Below are 18,601 nucleotides of genomic sequence, written 5' to 3' on the forward strand. Positions count from 1 at the left end.
GAGGGCATGGATTAAGAATAAGAGGTCAGTTATTTAAAACAGAGTTGAGGAAGAGCTTCTTCTCCCAGAGAGTTGTGGAGGTGTGAAATGCACTGCCTCGGAAGACGGTGGAGGCCAATTCTCTGGATGCTTTCAAGAAGGAGCTAGATAGATATCTGATGGATAGGGGAATCAAGGGATATGGGGACAAGGCAGGGATTGGGTATTGATAGTGAATGATCAGCCATGATCTCAGAATGGCGGCGCAGACTCGAGGGGCCGAATGGTCTACTTCTGCACCTATTGTCTATTGTCTATTGGCTGGTGCAGGCATGATGTCAGTGTGTTACCACCATACTGATGCGATACCATCAGGCCTTGGTGCTTTGTTGGGTTTTAGCTGTTTGATGGCTTTGACGACCTTGTGAAGAGTAGGGTGAGCATCTAGCTCAAACAGTATGGGCCGAGGGTGTACCCTGCCCAGTGCTTCATCGGTGATAGTTCCTGGTCTGTTCAATAGCTCGTGGAAGTGTTCTTGCCATCTTTTCATGTGCTCTGACTTCTCAGTGAAGATGGATGTACTGTCCTTGCTCAGGAGTTGTGAGGTGCCTTGTTTTGATGGACCATACACAGCCTTGATTGCTTCATAAAAGCTTCTTGAGTCTTTACAGACAGCAAAGGCTTGTAACTCCTTGGCCTTCTTCGCACACCCACTGGTCTTTCATAGCTCTGAGCTGCCTCCACAAAGTTGATTTTGCACTCAAAAAGGCATGTTTATTGGAACTTGAGTTTGGGTGTCGATGAAGAGCCTGGTGTGTAGCTGCCTTAGCTCTTAGAAGGTCCTGCACAGATTGGTTGCTCTTATCAAACCAGTCCTGATGCTTGCACTTGACTTTCCGCAGGGTGTCCTGGGCAGCACCATAGACCGTTTCTTTGAAGGCATTCCAGTGCTCAGTTATATCGTCTGGTGGATTCTCAACCAGTCTGCTTAGGGCAGTTTCCATAGAGGATTTCAGGGCATCAGCATCTCACGGTGTTTCAACTTGGTGGTGTTCAGCTTTTTGGGTGGTTTGGCAGCATTCAGTCTGCGTAGAGGTTTGATCGATAAACATAGTCCTACCACACTATTTGATGATCAGTTGAGCACTCAGCTCCACGCTTAACGCTGGTGATACGAACGTCAGAGATGTCTTGTTGTTGGGTGATGACACAGTCAATGAGATGCCAGCTTTTTGATTGGGGATGCATCCATGTGCATTTGAGTTTGTCTGGCAATCTGAGTAATGTGCTAGTAATGCACAGTTTGAATTCTGTGCACATCGAGAGGAGCAGTAGACCGTTACCATTACTGTTACCAACCTCTTGGCATCCAATCAGTGGACTCCTTGCCAACCCGAGCACTAAAGTCTCCCAGCAGCAGCAGCTTATTGGAAGTTGCCACGCTACTGATGGTGGTTCTCAGCTCACTGTAGAATGCCTCCTTGACTTCACTGGGATTAGTCAGAGTTGGGGCGTAAATGTTGACTATGGTGAGGTGGTGTTTTCCTTGCAGAGGTGTACGCAAGGTCTGGATTTGGTCATTTATGGCAACAGGCAGGGTTGGCAGCTTTGCTGCGAGGCAGTTCTCGATAGCCAAGCACACACCAGATTCTCTTTGTTCTTCTTCGGGCCTGCCAGACCAGAAGAACGCGTAGCCTCCTTTCTCTTCACAAAGTGCGTACTCTCCAACAAGTCGGGACTCCTGGAGAGCCGCAATGTCCACATTGTAGTCCTTGAGCACAAGAGCAACAAGTGCAGTGTGTCTCTCTGGGCGATCAGAGTTAGCATTGTCCAACAGAGTTCGTATGTTCCATGAGGCGATGATCAGATTCTGCTTGTGATTCTTACTGCCAGAGTTGGACGACCCACTAGCCGCGGCAGACTGGCCAGGGTGGTGTGAGCGGGCTTTGTTTGAGCCACCTTTTCTAGCCCTTCCCTAATTGTAGGGTGAGTAGTGCCTCTCTAACAGGGCTGCTGAGACGCAGAGGGTGCTGCCTCACCGGATCTCTGCTCTGTTATCCATGTGCGACCACTCTCCCCCGCTGCCTGCGGCTCCCGGCTGGTCAAGCCTACAGCTTTGCCACTTATCCGTCGCTGCAGGACTTGGAGGTGTTGAGGATACCCCCACTCCTCAGAAAGGAACAGCGTGTGCGTGAATAGATTTTAGGTGAGTAAGGGTCCAGACCCACCCTCTTGACATCCCCTGCCAGATCCAACGGCATAGTGGGGTCCAAGACATCGGGGGGAAGTTCTGTTGCAGTGAATGGCCAGACCTAGCTTCGAAGCAAGGGATGCCCTTTCCGCGCTTCATGGCACGTGTTTACTAGATGGCCGTTGACCCTACAAGAAGGTTGATCTGCCCTTTGACAGGTCTTGTTTTTCATCCTGCAGGGTGTCTAGCCACCCTCCTAAGCAGGCAAGCCTGATGGGGGAGCCAGTTTAGTCGCCGACCACCCGACCGTGCGACAGGTAGTACTGGGTTACGTCGTACCAGTAGCTCTCAGACGATTGACCTGTCAGAGAAATGTGTACAATATACATCCCAAAATGCTTTTTCTTCGCAAACATCCACAAAAACAGAGAAGTGCCCCAAAGAATGAACAACAGTTAAACATGAGCACCCTGAAGCCCCCCATTCCCCTTCGTCCTGTACGTAGCGGCATCAAGCAACAATCCCCCCTCCCCCTGCCAGCAAAAAAATAGCAAGCATCGGCACTGTCACTGGGTACTCAAGCTTCAGCAAAGACACAAATTTGCAGTTACCCCAAAAACTTGGTGTTTTACTCAGCATTTGATATACCACAGGTTTTCTCTCTCCCTAATAAGGGAGAAGGAGATGTCTCCATTTTCCCAGCGAGCGGGGAGACATAACAATCAACTCGCTGGTTTACAATATTAAAGTCCATTACGTCACTTTTTCTGAGCTCTGTTCCCAAATATCTCAAAGATCCTGGGTCTTTGGGCACACAGCAGATATCCCGACTCCTCAGACGACACACAGGTCTCCTACTGTGACACCGACCCTCAATCCACCTGGCTCCAAAGCCCCGACATCTCAGGCTTCCAAATCCGAGCCGGACTTTCAGACCGAACCTTTAGCATGCCAAGAACGGGTCCCATTCCCACAAAGAACCAAAGTCAGCGTGTACTCCAAGTCAGGGTCTTCAAAAGAACCCTGAATGGGAAAAATAAAGATATTAAAGACGGAAATAGAGCTGTTTCCGAAGATGCAAGCAGAGAAGCTGCCTTAACTTGGCTCTGCCTCTGTCACTTATTGCTTTTTCCACATCATTTGGCCATGCCGAATCATCCAGTAAGAGGGCAGCCTTAATATGCGTTCCTGAACTTTTGCATTGCCTTTTAGAAACTGATGTAATTAACACCTTCCATTTCTTCACCAAGGCTCAAAGAGCTGGTCAACATCAGGTGCCATTTCATTGGCTCTTCATTCAACTCTGTGAAGATGCATGCATCAGGATGCTCTTCATTGACTACAACCCAGCATTCAACATCATTATCCCATCAAGACTGAACAATAAGGGGCAAGACCTCTACTTTCTTAGAAGTTTGCACAGTTTGGCATGTCATCCAAAACTGCCCAGGAATGGTAAAGCCTACAAAAAGTGGTAGATACAGCCTAATCCATCTACCATTGAGCCTTGTATGCTTCCATAAGAAAGCAGCCTCCATCATTGAGAACCATCCAGGCAATGCTGTTTTCTTGCCCTGCCATTGGAAAGGAGCTACAGGTTTCATGCCAGAAGGTTTAGAACAGTTATTACCCTATAAAGCTTCTGACCCAGCATGGATAATTTCACTCACCTCAACACACATTGATCGCTGAACACAACCCATGGACTCACTTCCAAGGACTCTACAACTCATGTTCTCACTATTATTTTTGCTTGTTTTTTTTGTATTTGCACAGTTTGTATTCTTTTGAACACTGGTTGCTTGCCAGTCTTAGTTGTAGTTGTTCACTGACTCTATTTTATTCCTTTGAATGCCTGCAAGAAAATGAATCTTGGGGTTGTATGTGGTGACATATACGTAAGTACTTAGATAACAACTTTACTTTGAACTTGAAAGCTCCAATAGTTTAAACAGTTTGGCATATGATAGCGCAAATGGAGTAGTACTCCAGTATGTCAGTACTGCCTTTCTGCATAGAGGAAATCACTGAAAATAAAAATCGTAACTTTTCATTAGGATGTGTGCCAAACTTTCCTGCTGATGCTCTTTCTTATTACCTCTTTGGAAAGATTCAACCCTTTGTCTAACTTCATAATGTTTAATAGGTACCTCTGTGTGTGAGCACCTTAACTACATTACATATTGAACACTGTTCTAAAAAAGCATTTAATTGCTTATATTTATTTCTATTCATATTTTAACTCTGCAGGTCCTGGGGGTCCATGGTTTGATGCAGAGGGAAGAGTTCTGCCACACAGCATCCTTGGAAGCTTGGTAGATTTTAAACATGAGTTGCTTGCAAGGGGACTTACTGAGGTAAAGTAACAACAGCAGTAAAGTGTTATTATCAAAGAAAGAGAATAGTTAAAGAGACATGAATTATATGTACAGTATGCTCCACAAATGAGCAGAGGTAATAGATAATGAATATTTAGACGAGTAAGTAAATTTTTTACAAGTTGACCCAAATTTCATTTTAAAGCTGGAGTGGGACTGTGTGTAATAGAGTATTGGCTCATCTCAGTTGTGGTCAACTCTGCCAGGTTTAGTGGGACAAACTGCTGATGGCATTGATTCAGGCATATACCATTCTTAAAATGATTCATGTTAGCCAATTTACTCAAAAAAAAAGGACAATTACATCATGTATCACTGGACATTAAAGGAAGAGTTGCTGTTACTGGGAATACCTTTTATATTTTAGATACAAAAGAAGCCTTTGATGATTTGTCCTGCCACTTATGGATGTAACAAGCACAATGCTGAAACCTGAAATAAAAGCAGAGATCTGGCAATACTCAACAGATCAGGCAGCATTTATGAAGAAAGGAAAATAGTTAACATTTCAGATCTGATAAGTATGCATACAAGGAAAAGTACAAAATAAATTTATTATACATTAATGTCACCATATACTATCCTGAGATTCATTGTTTGCAGGCATTCACAGTAAGTACAAAGAAACACAATGGAATCAATGAAAAACTTCACACAAACAACCAATGGGTAAAATACAACAGACTATGCAAATATAAAAGGTAAAGAACAAAATAATAATAATACATAAATAAGTAATCAATATTGAGAACATGAGTCCTGGAATCCTTGAAAGTAAATCCACAGGTTGTGGATTCAGTTCAGTGTTGGGGTGAGTGAAATTATCCACTCTGGCTCAGGAGCCTGATGGTTGAGGGTCATAGCTTTTCCTGAAGCTGTGTTGTGGAATCTGAGGCTCCTGTACTTCCTTCCGGATAGCAGCAATGAAAAGAGAGCGTGGCCTTGCATGGTGGAGGTCCTTTCCTGCAGCAGTGCTGCTTGCAGATGTGCTAAATGGTTGTGAGGTTTTATCTGTGATAGACCGGGCTGTATCCTCTACTTTTCGTAGGTTTTTCCATTCAACAGCATTGATGTTTCCATACCAAGCCGTGATGCAACAAGACAGTATACTCCACCACGTGTCTGCAGAAGTTTGTCGAAAATGTAGATGACATGTTGAATCTTCACAAACTTCTAAGGAAGAAGTAGTGCTTCTGTGCCTTCTGTCTTGTGATGGACCCAGGACAGATTTTCTGAAATGATAATGCTGAACAATTTAAAGTTGCTGATTCTCTCTACTTCGGATCCCCTGATGTGGACTGGCTCATGGACTTCCATATTCCTCCTCTTATAGTCAATAATCAGTGCTTTGGTTTTGCTGACATTGAGTGAAAGAATGTTGTGGCACCATTCAACCAGACTTTCAATCTCCCTCCTATATGCTGATTCATCACCACCTTTGATTCGGCCAACAGCTGTGGTGCCATCAGTAAACCTAAGTACAACTTTGGACTGTGCTTAGTCTCACAGTCATAAGTATAAAATGAGTAGAGCAGAGGGCTAAGCACACAACCTTGTAGTGCACCTATTGTATACTGATGGTGATTGTAGAGGAGATGTTGCCATGTTGCACAGAACAACACAATGGGTAAAAGTACCCATTCCCGATGATAACCTACAATAGCTTGATCTGTTCTGAATTTATTCTTAACAGGTGGTCGAGGCATGCAACAAACAGGGTCCTACCGTGATGTGAGTTTGTGTTCACGAGGTTAGATTATGTTCATTGCTGAAAATAGTTTTCTGGCTTCTGCTCCCTTCCTTTGCAGTCCTAATGAAGGGTCTCAGCCCAAAGCATCAATTATTTATTTCCCTCCACTGATGCTGCCTGATCTGCTAAGATCCTCCAGCATTTTGTGTGTGTTGTCATGGAAATATACAGTCACAGGTAAAATGGTGAAACCAATCCTTTAAGTTAGTTTTCTCATTAGCATTTGCAGCCCTTGTCTGGCAGTATTATCCTTGGTTACTCTTGGTTATTTTAGTATTTTTACTGACCTCAGTACTTCCTTCAAATGTGTTCAATGTGATTGAGTACTGGTTGAACTACTTGAGTAGAGTGTTTGATCCAGTGCCAGGAGACTTTGTGGAGCCTGAAGCTGATGTTGATGGCTTCCAGGGCACATCTTTCAGATTGTTTTCTATTGTGCTGCATTGTTTGGTGGTTCTACCCTACTGGTGAGTGGTGGTATGTATGGAAGTCTGGTTGAATTCTGTATACTCTGACATGACTGACTACTCCTGTGAGTATCTTGTGCTTTTTGGCACATTCCTGGACATTGGTAAGAAGAATTCTGGGCAAAGTATGTCTTTAAGCTAAGTGGGCTGAAGAACACAAGCTGTGTATAAGTATAGTGAAACCATTTCCTGTAAGAGTAATGGGCATCTGGACACCTTCAGCAGAGCACTCGACTCTTCTCTGGTTTAGTAAAGAACCATATCCTGTAATAGGCACCTGATTAATGAACCAGTACAGGTCGGAGAGAAACTTATTAATATTCTTCCTTTTAACTGTCATTGTTGTTTGATTCTTTCTAATGCTTCTCCCATATTGAATGATGTTGGTCAGCAGAATGAGGGATCTGTGAATAGGAGTGTGTGTGTGTTTTAGCAGGTGGAAATGTGGGCAGCTGGGTGAGTGAGCTTATCGACTGATGAAGGTGGTGTTGTGGGTGTTGCGTTTCTGGATGGACTGACACTATCTGACCAGTTCACCTACTAATCAGTTTGTCTTTGGAATGTGAGAGGAAACTGGAGTCACAGGGAGAACACTCAAACTCCCTACAAACAGCAGCAGGAATTGAACCCAGGCCACTGGCACTAACAGCTGTCAACTGTGCTCAAGTTTTTCTGCATTCTAAAGATATGTGGAATGGTAGGTTAATCGGGTACTGTAATTTGCCTAGTGCGCAGGCTGCTGGTGAGTGGTAAAATCTGGTGGAAGTTAATGTGAATGTGAAGAGATTAAAAAACTGATTAACGTAGGATTAGTGTTGATGATTGTTGTGGACTCAGTGAACTCAAAGGTCCATGTCTGTGCTGTCCCTCTCTATTATGCTGTGAGTTTGTACTTAGTGTGGTCTTTACAGAAAGAGAGCTAAGAGTCTTTCATCCATATACTAAAGGTGAAGTGAGAAAATGAATCATTTTTTCATTTACAGAGGTTATTTGTCTCTGATACAACTATTACTTTGTTCTCCAGCACTGGCTGCAGTCCTTCTCCATGTAAAATACTGTTTCCTCTGCTCCTCAGATGGCCAACACAATCTCAGAACATCTTCCTTCTGAAGTCAGATCTCAGAATTTGCCAGTGTGTGAAAAGAAACCAAAGGAAATTATATGTACCAATTTACATAACCAGGACCATGCCTTGGCAAACTGGCAGTGGCACATGGGAGAGCGGAAGAGGACACAGAACATGTTATCAAGTAAGGAGTTTTTAAGTGAAGATAAGTCCTTCTGCATGAACTAATAAAAGCATGTTTTCAACATTAACCTTTTTGCCAAATGGAGATTTTGTGCTGAAGTGTTTGGTTGTTGCTATGTTAATACATAGATTATAGTTCATCAAAGCAGAGCAGCAGGTCACAGCTCTGGCTGTTGTAACTTGTCACTTTAGCCTCTCTTAATCAAAGGAGTATCAAAAAGAGCTGTTTTGCAATGGTTCCTGGTCCTGTTTTCAACAAAATGATCCTTGCTAAAATATGGAAGAAAAATATGATTTGCATTTCATACTGTGTTGTTCATTGAAATAAGCTTGTGGCATGTTTTAAGAATGAGTCACAATGGCCAAAGTACTTGATACTAGGGTTTCTGGTAGTTTTCCACAACAGATCCTAGATAGGGTCATAGTTAGCTTATTATCACACTCTCCTTTTTTATGCTGAGCCCATAACACTTGCAGCACTCTAGCCCTCTGAAGACAATTGTGAAACTGAATTACATAATTCGTAAAATTTGTTGGCTGCAATCATTTTAATCTTGCAGATTGCCCCAACATTGAATGAGAACCAGCCACAGTTTGAAGAGTTGCAGACTCAAAACAATGTCTTGTTTCTCTTTCCACAGTTGTTGAGTTCTTCCAGAATTTTTATCTGTTTTTATTCCTTAAAGAAATGAGAGATCTGGGAAGTGTATTCTGTTGCCCAGGGCCTAGAAATCTGAAGGTATGGGTCTGAGTCCAGATTTCAAGGAATGTAAAGTATAAATTTAATTATGGGTTGATTGATGCTACAGAAATGAAGGGAAATGAGTCAGTGATGGAATATGACACAATGACATCTAAGGCTGTAGATATCTGCAACTGCAATTCAGGCATGCTTTTATTTGTTTGGGAGGACTGATATTGAAAATAAAACAAGCAGAACTATTTTACATTGGATCCCAAATACTGATGGTATGGAACTCCTCATCATCTGCTGAAGAGAGACATCAAAGACTGAAGCGATGGAGAGATTGGATTGTGAATCTCTTCTTCTTCTTCGGTAGTTCCCCGGCCCTTTAGGTTGTCAATTCAGAGGCCACCAGTTCAGTCAGATATTATAACTCCTCACATTTTGTCCTTACATCCATCAGGATGTTGCAGAACAGAGAAAGGTTATTCAGCTCGTCAGTGACCTGCACCAACCTACCACTGAGGCACATCAAGCAGCCCTTGATTTTGCTTCACCAACCTCAACAGTGAAGACCATTGGGAGAAAGTCTCAACCAAAACCAAATGACAGAACTCCTGAGGAACTGAGGAATTCTCTGTTCATGGAGACATGGCTCACTATGACCATGCTGGATTCGTTTGTGAGACCCAAGGGCTTCTCGATACAGAAGGTGAACCAGGCTGCTAATGCAGAGAAGGCAAAAGGTGGGGCTGTATGTTTCATGATAAGCTGTTCATGGTGCTCAAATTCTTGTCTGGAACAGCTGATGATTAAGTGCTAACCATTCTACTTAGCAAAGGAGTTCTTCTCTATGATCCTGATCACAGTTTACATACCACCAAAGGCAAACATCAAGAAGGAACTCAAAAGTACAGAGTGCGGCATCAGCCAATAAGAAACAGCCAACTCTCTCATATTACTGACAGGGATAATCAGACTTGTTTGAAGAAATCTGTACCCATTTATCATCAACATATCACCTGCAGCACCAGCAGTCCCAACACACTCAACCAATGCTATACCATGATTAGGAATGCCTACCCTCTCATGCCTAGATTGCATTTCAGGAAACCTGGTCAATTGGCTCTACTTCTCCTACCTGCATACAGGCTGAGGCAAGGAACCAGAGATAAGGGCAACAAAGAGGTAGCCACAGGAGGTGGAGTCCGTGGACTGGGCAGTGTTCAAAGGCTTATAGGAGGATCTGAACAAATTAGTCCATGGTTGTCACAGACTTTATAAAAAGAATTTGCAGACAAGTGTGTCCCCGTAAAGATCATTCCGTCTTCCCCAAGGAGAAGCCCTGGATGAACCTTGAGATCTGCAATTTGCTGAGGCCCAGATGAGTGGCATTCAGGTCTGGCAACCAAGTAAAATACAAGAGGTCCAGGTACAAACTCCAGAAATCCGCCTGCCATGTGAAGTGATAATTCCAGACCAAACTTGAATTACTAAAGGATGCTCGACAGGGCTTGAATGCTAATACCTCCTATAAAATAAAACACACAAACTGCCAACTGACTGGGCTGTGCAAGTGAGGTAATCGAGGATCCAGTTGCATGGGGAGGTATTGAGGCTAAGGTCTTGAAGCTTATTGATTAGTTTTGAGGAGATAATAGTATTGAATGTCCAGCTGTACTCAATGAAGAGCATTCTGATGTATGCATCTTCACTGTCAGATGTTCCAGGGTTGAGTGAAGAGCCAATTAAATGGCATCTGCTGTTCCTGATAACCCAGTGGGACCTTTGTGAAAGCGTCCATCAGGAAGGTGAACCAATGGAATGTACCTGGCCCAGGCAGAGTATGAAAGACCTGTTCTGATCAATTGGTTGGAAGGTTCACCAATATCCTTAACTTTTCACTTTGGCAGTCTGAAATACCCACCTGCTTCAAGCAGGCTTCAATTATGCCAGTGGCTTAGAGGAACATGGTAACTTGCCTCAAAGACTATCGTCCAGAAGCACTTACATCCACTGTGATAAAGTACTTCGAGAGATAGGTGATTAAGCATATCAACTCCTGCCTGAGAAGTGATTTAGATCTGCTCCAATTTTCCCATGTCACAACCAGTCAACAGCAGATGCCATTTAATTGGCTCTCAACCCTGAAATAGCTGATGATTAAGATGAATACATCTGGATGCTCTTTATTGACCACAGCTCAGCATTCAAAACTAACATTTCCTCAAAATGAATAAATGAGCTTAAAGACCTTGGCCTCATTACCTCCTTGTGCAACTGGATACTTGATTTCCTTACTTCAGATTGGCAACAAGATCTCCTCCACAATCTCCATCAACATAGATGCGCCACAAGGCTGCGTGTTTATCCCCTTGCTTTACTTGCTTTATACTTATGACTGTGAAGATAAACACATGTTGAAGTTTGCTGACAACACTACTTTTATTGGCTGAATCAAAGGTGGTGACTTATCAGTCTATAGGACTGAAAATCTGACTGAATGGTAACCTCTCACTCAATGTCAGCAAGATCAAGGAGCTGATAATTGACTCCAGGAGGAGGAGGCTCCAATACCAAAGTGCCATTAAGAAGAAGTTACAACACCTCTATTTTCTTATAAGTTTGCAAAGATTCAACATGTCATATAAAACTTCAAAAAACTTCACCGCTTCTCCTGCACATATTTGTCAAGTATGTGGTGGATATTATATTAACCGGTTGCATCACAGCCTGGTATGGAAACACCAATGCTCTTGAATGGAAAATTGTTGTATACAGACCTCCAAACAGCAGCCGGGATGTGGATTACAAACTACAGCAGGAGATAGAAAAGGCGTGTCAGAAGGGCAATGTCATGATAATCGTTGGGGATTTTAACATGAAAGTGGATTGGGAAAACCAGGCCAGTACTATCCTCAAGAGAGAATTTGTAGAATATCTAAGGGATGGCTTTTTAGAACAGCTTGTTGTTGAGCCCACTAGGGGATTGGCTCTGCTGGATTGGGGGTTGTACAATGATCTGGAGGTGATGAGAAAGCTTAGGGTTAAGGAACCCTTAGGGAACAGTGATCACAATATGATCGAGTTCACTTTGAAATTTGAGAAGGAGAAACTAAATTCCAATGTGTTGGTATTTCAGAGGAATAAAGGAATTTACAGTGGCAAGAGAGGGGAACTGGCCAAAGTTGACTGGAAAGGAACATTAGCAGGAAGGACAGCAGAGCAGCAGTGGCTGGAGTTTCTGTGAAAAATGAGGGAAGACAGATATATTCCAAATAAGAAGAAATTTTCAAATGGAAGAAGGACACTGCAGTGGTTGACAAGTGAAGTCAGAGCCAAAGTAAAAGCAAAAGAGAAGCCAAGGAAGCCAAAGCCAGTGGGAAGATCGAGGATTGGGAAGTTTTTAAAAGCTTGCAGAAGGAAACTAAGAATGTCATTAGGAAGGAAAAGATGAATTATGAAAGGAAGCTGGTGCTAATATCAAAGAAGGTACTAAAAGCTTTTTTAGGTGTATAAAGGATAAAAGAGAGTTGAGGGTAGACATAAGACCAATGGAGAATGACGCTGGAGATGTTGAATGAGAGATGCAGAGATGGCAGAGAAATTGAATGCATATTTTGCATCAGTCTTCACAGTGGAAGACATCTGCAGTCTCCCGGACATTCAAGAGTGTCAGGGAAGTGAAGTATGTGCAATGAAAATTACAACTGAGAAGGTACTCAGGAAGCTTAATGGTCTGAGGGTGGATAAATCTCCTGGACCTAATGGAATGCACCCTTGGGTTCTGAAGGAGGTAGCTGGAGAAATTGCAGAGGCATTAACAATGATCTTTCAAGAACTGATAGAATCTGGCATTGTACCAGATGACTGGAAAATTGCAAATGTTACTCCACTATTTAAGAAGGGTGGGAGGCAGCAGAAAGGAAACTATAGACCTGTTAGCCTGACATCAGTGGTTGGAAAGTTGTTGGAATCAGTTGTTAGGGAGGAGATTACGGAGTACCGGGAGGCACATGACAAGACAGGCCAAAGCCAGCATGGTTTCCTGAAAGGAAAATCTGGCTTGACTAACCCTTTGAGTCCTTTGAGGAAATTACTAGCAGGGTAGACCAAGGAGATGCAATAGATGTGGTGTACTTCGATTTTCAGAAGGCCTTTGACAAGGTGCCGTACATGAGGCTGCTTAGCAAGATAAGAGCCCATGGAATTACAGGGAAGTTACGAGCATGGGTGGAGCATTGGCTGGTCGGCAGAAAACAGAGAGTGGGAATAAAGGGATCCTATTCTGGCTGGCTGCTGGCTACTAGTGGAGTTCCATGGGTCAGTGTTGGGACTGCTGCTTTTTAAGATGTATGTCAATGATTTGGATTATGGGTTTAATGGATTTGTGGCTAAATTTGCCGATCATACAAAGGTAGATGGAGGAGTAGGTATTGTTGAGAAAACAGAGAGCCTGCAGAGAGACTTAAATAGTTCAGGGGAATGGGCAAAGAAGTGGCAAATGAAATACAATGCTAGAAAGTGTATGGTCATGCACCTTGGTGGAAGAAATAAACCCCATTTAGATGGGGTGAAAGTTCAGAGTAGAAGCGGCTTCCTTCTACTCTGCCTTCAAGCACAGTGCGTTCCTGTGTGTCATCAGTTGTTGCGATGTGTCCAAACTAACGAAGTTTCCTTTGGGTAACGGTTTCCAGACGTATTGGTTTCGTGCCAGTCTTTTCTAGGATGAAGTTGTTGGATTTCCTTTCAACGTATGATACCCTGAGGATCCTTCTGTGTGTCCACATCTCGAATGCTGTCAACTTCTTTTCATCGGCTGCTTTAGGGTCCATGTTTCACAGCCAATAGAGGGTTACTGGCCAGACGGGACTCTTGAGGAGGTGTCAGTGCTCACAGATCTATCTTTCCAGATGTTCCAGAGTTTGGTAGTGCTTGTGTGGGCCATTGCTGGCCTTCGCCTTATGTTCTTGCTGCATTCGTTTGTGTCATTTAGTTCTGCACTAAGGTATATAAAGGAGGACATTTCCGATGTAGATGTCAGCTTGAATTGCAGTTTTGCATATCACCATAACTTTTAACACCATAAGCAGCTCCTCCCACTTCCTTCAAATCAAAGGTGTAGCCATTGGTGGGTCTCAGCTATGCCTGTCTTTTTGTTGGCTACATGGAGCAGTCTGTGTTCCAAACCTACACTGGTATCGCCTCCCAACTTTTCCTACGCTACATTGACGACTGTATTGATGCTGCTTCCTGCACCCATGCTGACCTCATCGATTTCATCAACTTTACTTCCAGCTTCCACCCTGCCCTTAAATTTATTCGGTCCATTTCCAACACCTCCCTCCCTTTTCCTGATCTCACTGTCTCTATCTCTGGAGACAGTTTATCTACTGTATCTTTTATAAACCTGCTGACTCTCACAGCTACCTGGACTACACCATTTCCCACCCTGTCACTTGTAAAAATGCTGTCCTCTTCTCTCAGTTGCTCCATCTCCGCCACATCGTCCAGGGACATACGGTGTATCAGAAAGATAGGTTAGTAAGCTGAGGGAGTGGTGTGGCCCTATGAATAAGAAATAATATTAAATCATTAGAAAGGGATGACATAAGATTGGAAGGTGTAGGGTCTCTATGGGTTGAGTTAAGAAATGGCAAGGGTAAGAGGACCCTAATGGAGTTGTTCACAGGCCTCCAAACAGCAGCCGGGATGTTGATTACAAATTACAGCAGGAGATAGAAAATGTGTGTCAGAAGGGCAATGTCGTAATAATTGTTGTGGATTTTAACATGAAAGTGAATTGGGAAAACCAGGTCCGTACTCTCCTCAAGAGAGAGAATTTGTGGAATATTTGAGGGATGGCTTTTTAGAACAGCTTGTTGTTGAGCCCACTAGGGGATCAGCTCTGTTGGATTGGGTGTTGTGCAATGATCTGGAGGTGATAAGAGAGCTTAAGGTTAAGGAACCCTTAGGGAACAGTGGTCACAATATGATCGAGTTCACTTTGAAATTTGAGAAGGAGAAACTAAGTTCCAATGTGTCATTATTTCAGAGGAATAAAGGAATTTACAGTGGCAAGAGAGCGGAACTGGCCAAAATTGACTGGAAAGGAACATTAGCAGGAAGGACAGCAGAGCAGCAGTGGCTGGAGTTTCTGCGAAAAATGAGGGAAGACAGATGTATTCCAAATAAAGAAGAAATTTTTGAGTGGAAGAAGGACACTACAGTGGCTGACAAGTGAAGTCAGAGCCAAAGTAAAAGCAAAAGAGAGGGCATACAATGAAGCCAGAGCTAGTGGGAAGACAGAGGATTGGGGAGCTTTTAAAAACTTGCAGAAGGAAATTAAGGAGGTCATTAGGAAGGAAAAGATGAATTATGAAAGGAAGCTGGCGACTAATATCAAAGAAGATACTAAAAGCTTTTTTAAGTATATTAAAAGGTAAAAGAGAGTCGAGGGTAGATGTAGAACCAATACAAACTGACGCTGGAGATAATGTAATGAGAGAAGCAGAGATGACAGAGGAACTGAATGCATATTTTGCATCAGTCCTCACAGTGGAAGGCATCTACAGTATACCGGACATTCAAGAGTGTCAGGGAAGTGAAGTATGTGCAGTGAAAATTACAACTGAGAAGGTACTGAAGAAGCTTAATGGTCTGAGAGTGGATAAATCTCCTGGACCTGATGGAATTTTGGACCTCTGGTTCTGAAGGAAGTAGCTGGAGAGATTGCAGAGGCACTAACAATGATCTTTCAAGAACTGATAGAATCTGGCATTGTACCAGATGAATGGAAAATTGCAAATGTTACTCTGCTATTTAAGAAGGGTGGGAGACAGCAGAAAGGAAACTGCAGACCTGTTAGCCTGATATCAGTGGTTGGGAAGTTGTTGGAATCGATTGTTAGGGTTGAGATTACGGAGTACCTGGAGGCACATGACAAGATAGGCCAAAGCCAGCATGGTTTCCTGAAAGGAAAATCCTGTCTGACTAACCTACTGCAATTTTTTGAGGAAATTACAAACAGGTTAGACTAAGGAGAATGCAGTAGATGTGGTGTACTTGGATTTTCAGAGGGCCTTTGACAAGGTGCCGCACATGAGGCTGCTTAGCAAGATAAGAGCCCATGGAATTACAGGGAAGTTACGAGCATGGGTGGAGCATTGGCTGGTCGGCAGAAAACAGAGAGTGGGAATAAAGGGATCCTATTCTGGCTGGCTGCCGGTTACCAGTGGAGTTCCATGGGTCAGTGTTGGGACTGCTGCTTTTTAAGATGTATGTCAATGATTTGGATTATGGGTTTAATGGATTTGTGGCTAAATTTGCCGATCATACAAAGGTAGATGGAGGAGTAGGTATTGTTGAGAAAACAGAGAGCCTGCAGAGAGACTTAAATAGTTCAGGGGAATGGACAAAAAAATGGCAAATGAAATACAATGCTAGAAAGTGTATGGTCATGCACTTTGGTGGAAGAAATAAACCCCATTTAGATGGGGTGAAAATTCAAGATGCAGAGATGCAAAGGGACTTGGGAGTCCTTGTGCAGGATACCCTAAAGGTTAACCTCCAGTTTGTTGTCTTTTGCATTGATTGTTTGTCCCTCTTGTTGAGTGCTGTCTTTCATTGATTCTATTGTGTTTCTTGTATTTACTGTAAATGCCCACAAGAACATGAAACCCATGAGTCTCAGGGTTATACAGTATATGTTAGCATATATGTACTTCGATAATAAATTTACTTCGAACTTTGAGTGATACCTACCTCAGTGGTTGCAGACAGGATATAGGTGAAGTGGCTACATTACACATGGCAAGTCAACCAGTCCTCTGATTGTAGTTGCTTCATATAATGGATTATATCATCACATTATGCCCTTTTAAGGTTAAAAATCCCTCCCTGAAAAAGTCACATAATGGCTTCTAAACCTCAGATTCAGTTTGTAAATATATTCGAGCCATCTGCAAAAAGACCCAGTCAAGTAGTACAGGAATAGAGTTTTGTAACTTCCTGAGTTGCCCCGTAGGCTACAAAGTACTGTGCTGTGCTATAGTACTGTGCTATAGTTGTGGCGTTTGGAGGAGAAGGTTTTCCTCAGCCACTGTTACAGGTCACCATACCACTGAGAAGAAATTTAAAAAGAAAGCTGTGAATATCGCCATCATTGTACTTAATCGTATTGTAAGTAATGCACTGATTAGACTTGGAAAATGGTTATCCGTTTTGCAGATCTTCTTAAGAAGCCAGTGGAAAATCTGGTGATGAATCAAAGTGATGACTTGGGACAGATGCGACAGCAGTCTATATTCATAGATCAGACCGTAGCAGCCCTGGGACCTGGCAAGGTAGGATGATTCCCTGCCATTCATGTACGTGATCCGACTATGCACAGCCTTCAGGGATTCTCCTCCTGTAGAAAGGCTTAGCCTGGAAGTCTGGAATGAAGATTCCCTGGAGTTGCTGGGGTGAGAGACTTTATGAACATTTTCTGCAGTGGAGAGTCTGTGGGCCATTCTTTGAAATTAGAGGGCACATCCTAGGGTTACACACTATGGGTTATGGCTAGAATGCAAAGTAATGTTAGGTTGTTATGTTTGTTTTGAAGCAATGAACAAAAATTTTACCTATTCTCTTTCAAATGCTTCAGGGTTATCGCATTGGGAGTGAGTTTTGGAGTTTACCACCAATGATCGGAGACGAGTTGAGTGGAGTCAGGGCAACACTGAATCAGACAGAACGTGGTTTCCCACCACCTGTTGTTCACATCGGAAAACCTCAAACAATCAAGCAGGAAACTGGTAATTTCTAAACCTGCCTTAAGTTAGGTGAATTTAAGTCAAAGGTTCGTAGAAACTATCTGATGTCAACATACAAAAAGTTCATAGCAATTTCTTTAGAAAAGCACAGATTTGAGTTGACAGAAGTAAAGATTTCTGCATTATAGTTAATAGACAAAAGTACTTCAAAATCATCCCGCAATTGCTATCTCTTAGTTTTGATTCATTAGTAATCATGGACTTCTACTTTCAGCATGCACTAATCTTCCTTAGTTTCACATTGAAAATCAGTTTTAATCAGACAACACACTGTTTATTCCCTCTAAAAAGTCACCTTGGCATTGTAGTTCCCATTTTAGTATTCAACCTCTTGTCTATTTTTCATGGAGCCTTTGCATTGATCTTTCAATCCAGTGACCTACACATTATTCAGATTATTAAACGCAGCTGAGAGCAATGTTAACAGCTTTCTTGTGTGAAATGAAGTGGTCCTGTCTGATGAGGATAGAGTTACTGCTCCCACCCTGACCAGAGCCCTCCTCATACCCTAACAGCAAACCATCCCAGAACCACAGTCTAAGGCTTGGTCTTCTAGGTCTACTACTGTTTGAGGACACTCCACAGCCATCCACGATCTTCTCAGATAGAGGTCAGTGACCAAAGGCAACATCTTTCCCAACAATTTCCCAAATATCTATTGGCATCTCCCTAGAGCAAGGGGTTTAGATGGGGGTGGAGTTTGTTAGGTGTGTTCAGGAAGATTTCCTGGCACAATATGTAGATAAGCCTACAAGGGGAGAGGCTGTACTTGATCTAGTATTGGGAAATGAACCTGGTCAGGTGTCAGATCTCTCAGTGGGACAGCATTTTGGAGATAGTGATCACAATTCTACCACTTTTACCATAGCATTGGAGAGGGATAGGAACAGACAAGTTAGGAAAGGGTTTAATTGGAATAAGGGGAAATATGAAGCTGTCAAGCAGGAACTTGGAAGCATAAATTGGGAATAGATGTTCTCAGGGAAATGTATGGCAGAAATGTGGGGATGTTTGAGTTCTGCATACGTATGTTCCAATGGAACAGGGAAAGGATGGTAGGGTACAGGAACCGTGGTATACAATGGC

The 18,601-nt window shown here is 42.9% G+C and overlaps 1 protein-coding gene across 1 annotated transcript in view; it reads left to right on the plus strand.

The window, feature by feature from the left end:
- Window positions 1–18,601, plus strand: part of mycbpap (mycbp associated protein) — a 399,570-nt gene that overhangs the window by 91,767 nt on the left and 289,202 nt on the right. The window contains exons 4-7 of the mRNA XM_059949031.1: window positions 4,421–4,527; window positions 7,841–8,015; window positions 16,929–17,044; window positions 17,347–17,497. Of these exons, the coding sequence (XP_059805014.1) occupies window positions 4,421–4,527; window positions 7,841–8,015; window positions 16,929–17,044; window positions 17,347–17,497 (549 nt within the window). The remainder of the gene's footprint in view (window positions 1–4,420; window positions 4,528–7,840; window positions 8,016–16,928; window positions 17,045–17,346; window positions 17,498–18,601) is intronic.

This window comes from Hypanus sabinus, chromosome 23 (assembly GCF_030144855.1).
Source record: "Hypanus sabinus isolate sHypSab1 chromosome 23, sHypSab1.hap1, whole genome shotgun sequence".
Lineage (NCBI taxonomy): Eukaryota > Metazoa > Chordata > Chondrichthyes > Myliobatiformes > Dasyatidae > Hypanus > Hypanus sabinus.